General features: G+C 49.6%; 1 protein-coding gene across 1 annotated transcript; it reads right to left on the bottom strand.

The window, feature by feature from the left end:
• Window positions 1-700: 700 nt before the first annotated feature.
• On the bottom strand, window positions 701-4,967 carry LOC120861256. The gene is given in 8 exon segments (XM_040236880.1): window positions 701-899; window positions 901-1,737; window positions 1,739-1,796; window positions 1,887-2,894; window positions 2,897-3,507; window positions 3,509-3,800; window positions 3,803-4,157; window positions 4,689-4,967. Coding segments are annotated over 8 exon segments (3,639 nt in total).
• Between the last annotated feature and the right edge of the window lie 232 nt (window positions 4,968-5,199).

Raw genomic sequence — 5,199 nt, 5'->3', positions numbered from 1 at the left:
CGGGAAACGGAGGTCATAGGGCTCAGAATTGTAGCCCTCTGAGTCGGATCTGCCTTAAACACTCTTTGTGGGCCTGGATTTTTGATCTGATTGGGGCCCACACTTTGGGTTTGGATAGGTTTTATGATCTGACTCATAATCAGGATTCCCCCAGGTTTTACACCGAACCACTCGGCCCGTAGCTGGAAGCCCCAAGATAATCCAGACACCCAAGACTTTTCCTGCATAGCCAATTTCTGGTTAAACGTTATTTTTACCTGAGCAATCTCATTTTTAGGTATCTCATCTTCCTGATCATAGAATTCGGTTTCATCTCTTGGCAAAGGCTGAGTGAAGGAGAAGTTGACTAAATCTCAGTTGTTAGTTTTCCATTTCCTTACCCCATCATTTGAAGTCACACAGCTCCATGACCTACAGAAATAATGTTGTATGCCCCCACAAGTTTCCCCGTTACTTTTATGACCAGGGCATGCCCAAAGACCTCTATATTGGGTCAGAGATGCTGACCAAGGGGTGTCCACTAAGTCCTTGAGGTTAAAGTATAAGTCAGGCCACCAGGTGTTCGGAGGATGTATCTCAGTGGTCGTATTGAGTACCTCTCGCATCAGCCCATTTTGAAGTCTCCAAGTTATCATGACAGGTTGATGTGGGTCAGTGCTGGCAGTTCCGGGGTCGAGGAGGACAGCCATCATCAGGAGAGTCAGAGTGATCCATCTGAGATCTGCTGTCGGACGAGCTTCATTTTTAAGGGATTGGAAGGATGCAGTGTCGACTTCCATTCTCTTTGAGCCCTCTCTTGTTCTTCTGGAGTGGCCTGTAGCACGTGGTTGCAATGTACCCAGGGTCCAATTCCATCTACCTTGAGGGCAGTAGGGGTGGTAAGAAGAACATAAGGGTTGTTCTAAGGTCCTCGACTGGTGTCTTTTAACCCAAACCCAATCTCCCGGGCCTATATTATGAGACGGGATCATTCCTTCATCTTGGCCCTCATGAATTTCCCGTACCAATGACCAGATATGTTTATGCACTTTACTCAAAGCTAGCATCTCCTGTTGGAAAGCGCATAGCGAGAGAGGTGGTTTGGTCTTTCCCTCAAACGCTGGACAAACGGGGGGCGGACTTCCATATACAATTTCAAAGGGAGTCAAACCCAGTTTATAGGGGGTGTTTCGTGCCCGAAAAAGCACGAAGGGAAGGAGGGTCACCCAGTCCCCGCCAGTCTCTATTGCCAGTTTTGTTAAAGTTTCTTTTAGGGTCCGATTCATTCTTTCTACCTGTCCTGAGCTCTGGGGACTGTACTCGCAATGTAACTTCCATTTGGTCCCCAGGGCTGAGGCCAGTCCCTGAACAATTTTACTCACAAATGCAGGTCCATTACCAGAGCCGATAGATGCCGGCAGCCCAAACCTAGGTATAATCTCTTCTAGGAGCTTCTTAGCTACTACTATTGCTGTCTCCTTCTTAGTGAGGTAAGCTTCTACCCACCCAGAAAATGTATCAACCAAAACTAACAGGTAACGGTACCCATACTTGCCTGGCCTTACCTCTGTAAAATCTATCTCCCAATGATGCCCTGGCCTTTCCCCCCGATATCTTACACCTGTGTGCTGTCCTTTTCCTGGTCTCATCATCTGACAGGCCTTGCAGGAGCGGACTATATCCTGGATGGTTTTCTTCTGTTGGGGAAACCGCAGTTGCGCTGTTTGTAGGAGTGTCAAGTCTTTTTGTCTCCCAAATGCGAGTTTGATGTAAATGGGTACAGAGACGTCTGCCCAGGTCAGCAGGAAGCAACAAGTCTTCTTGGTCTCAATACCATCTGTTTTTGCCAGCAGGACGGGTGGTATTATCTTGCACCCAGCTCAAATCAGAGGAGGAGTACATGGGGCTTGGGGGAAGTGTTCCCATCCCCAGCGGTGGCAATCCCACAGTCAGTATATGGGCCTCGTGGTCTCCAGCAGCTGCCTCACGGGCTGCTGCATCGGCAACACGGTTGCCTCGGGCTCTAGCATCCTCTCCTTTCTGGTGTCCCGGGACACGCACTATGGATACTGCCCAGGGCAAGTGGACCGCTGCCAAGAGACTGCGAATCTCAGGTATGTTTTTAATCTCTTTTCCCTCCACCGTCAAGAGCCCCCGCTCTTTATATATGGGGCCTTGAATGTGCACAGTGCCGAATGCATATCGGCTGTCAGTGTAAATAGTGACTCTCTTTCCTTTTGCCCTCTCTAGTGCTTGTGTCATAGCTATCAGTTCTGCTTTTTGGGCAGATGTTCCAGGAGGCAAGGCCTCAGCCCAGATGATCCTCCCAGTGTCATCTACTATGGCTGCCCCCGCTTTTCTCTGTCCATCCTTTATATAACTGCTCCCATCCATGAACCATACCAGCTCACTGTTTTTTAATGGCAAGTTGCTGAGGTCTTTTCGTATGGCGGTTACCTCAGCTAACACTTCAACACAGTCATGGAGGGGCCCGTCCTCCTCTGGGATGGGTAGCAAAGTGGCAGGGTTCAGAAAACAAGGTGTTTGAAAGTGTATCTGGGGAGCATCCAGCAGCAGGGCCTGGTAATGGATTAAGCGAGCATTAGAAATCCACTTACCTGGTGGCTGTTTGAGGATCCCCTCTATGGCATGAGGAGTATAGACCAGGAGACACTGTCCATAAGTCAGCTTGTCAGCATCATAGACAAGGAGAGCAGTGGCCGCGATGATACGAAGACAGGGTGGCCATCCCGCAGCTACTGGATCCAGTCGTTTAGAGAGATATGCCACAGGCCGTCTCCAAGGTCCCCATTGCTGCGTCAGGACTTCCTTCCCTACTCCCTGCTTTTCATCCACAAACAATTGAAATGGTTTAGCCAGGTCAGGGAGAGCAAGGGCTGGGGCTTCTAGTAACACCTGAGTTCCTGAAATGCCCGCCTCATTGACTCAGTCCAAGTCCAGTTCTTATTCTCTCTGCTTCCTTCATATAGAGGCCGGGCCTTTTCAGCAAACCCCATGATCCATAGCCTGCAGTACCCAACAGTCCCTAAAAACTCTCTCACATGCCGGGGAGTCATTGGCTCGGGGATCCGAGAATAGTCTTTCATAGCCTGAGTCAACCATCTTTGTCCCTGTTTTATTTTATATCCCAAATAGATGACTTCCTGTCTAGCAATTTGGGCCTTCTTCGCACTTGCCCAGTACCCCAATGTCCCCAAAGTCTGGAGGAGATCGCCTGTGGCCTTTAGGCATACCTCCTTAGTAGCAGCAGCCAGCATTAGGTCATCTACATACTGCAACAGAATGACTTCGGGGTAGCTGGTTCGATACTCACAGAGATCTTCGCCTAGAGCCTCATTGAACAACGTCGGTGAGTTTTTGAATCCCTGTGGGAGGCGAGTCCAGGTCAGCTGCCCCACAGTTTGGCCGTCCTCGTCAGCCCATTCAGAGGCGAAGATTTCCTGGCTCTGGGGGGCCAAAGGCAAGCTGAAAAAGGCATCTTTCAAGTCTAAAATTGTATACCAGACAGTCTGGTGGCAAGCGGCTCAGGAGGGTGTATGTGTTAGGGACAGTGGGATGAATGTCACTCACCCTTTTGTTGACTTCACAAAGATCTTGGACTGGTCTAAAGTCTGTTCCCCCGGGCTTTTTCATAGGTAATAGGGGAGTATTCCATGGGGACCGGCACCTTTTGAGAATTCCTGCCTTTAGGAGGCACTGGATGTGTGGCATAACTCCTTGCCGGGCCTCCTGGCTCATGGGATACTGTTTCACCCTCACAGGAGTAGCACTTGCTTTTAATTCAACAACAATGGTGGGTCTTTGGCCAGTCCTACTCCCGCTATCTCTGCCCAGGCCAGAGGGTATTTCTGAATCCACTGTTGCATCGCAGGATCCACAGCTGCAGGGGGCTTTGGCGAATATAGTCTGTATTCATCTCTCAGTGCCAGGGATAAAACATGAATTGGTTGTCCAAGCCTGTCTGTAACTGATATCCCCTCAGAGTCAAAGTGAATTTGCGCATTGACTTTGGTCAATAGGTCTCTTCCTAATAAAGGGGCCGGACATTCCGGGATCACCAGAAATGAGTGGGACACCCGTTGGGCTCCCAAGTCCACTTCTCGTTTAGTAGTCCAGTAATATCTCTCTGTCCTGGTGGCTCCCTGGACCAAGCGAGTCTTTTTGGATATCAGCCCAAATTTTTGATTGAGAACTGAATATTGGGCTCCTGTATCCACCATGAAGCCGACTGGTTTCCCCTCCACATTAATAGTTACCCAGGACTCGGGGAGAGGTGCCGGGCCCTGACCCCCCTAATCACTATCTTCCCCTGCATATAAGACGTGGGTCCCCGAGGAAGATTCCTCCTTTCTTACAGTCTTTTTCTTCAGATCTCTTTTGGGGAACTCATTTTTCCAGTGTCCCTGCTCTTTGCAGTAAGTGCATTGGTCTCTCTTTAGGGCTGATCTAGCTGGTTTTTCCTTTCCTCCCGACCGGGTGTCTTTAGTTCTTGGAACTTCAGGCCCCGTTCTCGTCCCGGCAAAAAGGATCTGAGCCAGCTCTTTTTGATTTCTCCGGTTTTCTTCAGCCCTATATTCCCTTTCCTCCCGTCTAATCCGTTCCTCATATTCTCTTTCTTCCCGTCTAATTCTTTCCTCCCTCTCCTCAGGGGTCTCTCTGTTATTATACACTTTCTCAGCTGCCCTTACCAGATCCTGTATTGACAGTTCCCCCAGCCCTTCTATCTTCTGTAACTTCCTCCTGATATCTGGAGCTGCCTGGTTCACGAAAGCTAACAGAACTGCTGCACGTGACTCATCAGCCTGGGAGTCCATGGGCTTATACTGCCTAAGGGCTTCCATTAACCTTTCTAAGAAGGCTGCCGGGCTCTGTCTTATCAGATTTACCTTAGATAAATTCATGGGTTTCCTGGTGGCTGCCCTGAGGCCGGCCATGAAAGTCTGACGGTACACTCGGAGACGCTCCATACCTTCAGTTCAGTTCAGTTCAGTTCAGTCGCTCAGTCGTGTCCGACTCTTTGCGACCCTATGAATCGCAGCACGCCAGTCCTCCCTGTTCATCACCATCTCCTGGAGTTCACTCAGATTCATGTCCATCGAGTCCATGATGCTATCCAGCCATCTCATCCTCGATCATCCCTTTCTCCTACTGCCCCCAATCCCTCCCAGCATCAGAGTCTTTTCCAATGAGTCAACTCTT

This window comes from Oryx dammah, unplaced genomic scaffold (genome assembly GCF_014754425.2).
Source record: "Oryx dammah isolate SB20612 unplaced genomic scaffold, SCBI_Odam_1.1 HiC_scaffold_11232, whole genome shotgun sequence".
Classification (NCBI taxonomy): Eukaryota; Metazoa; Chordata; class Mammalia; order Artiodactyla; family Bovidae; genus Oryx; species Oryx dammah.
Note: the sequence above shows the minus strand (reverse complement) of the source record. Positions and strands in the feature narration are given on the sequence as shown.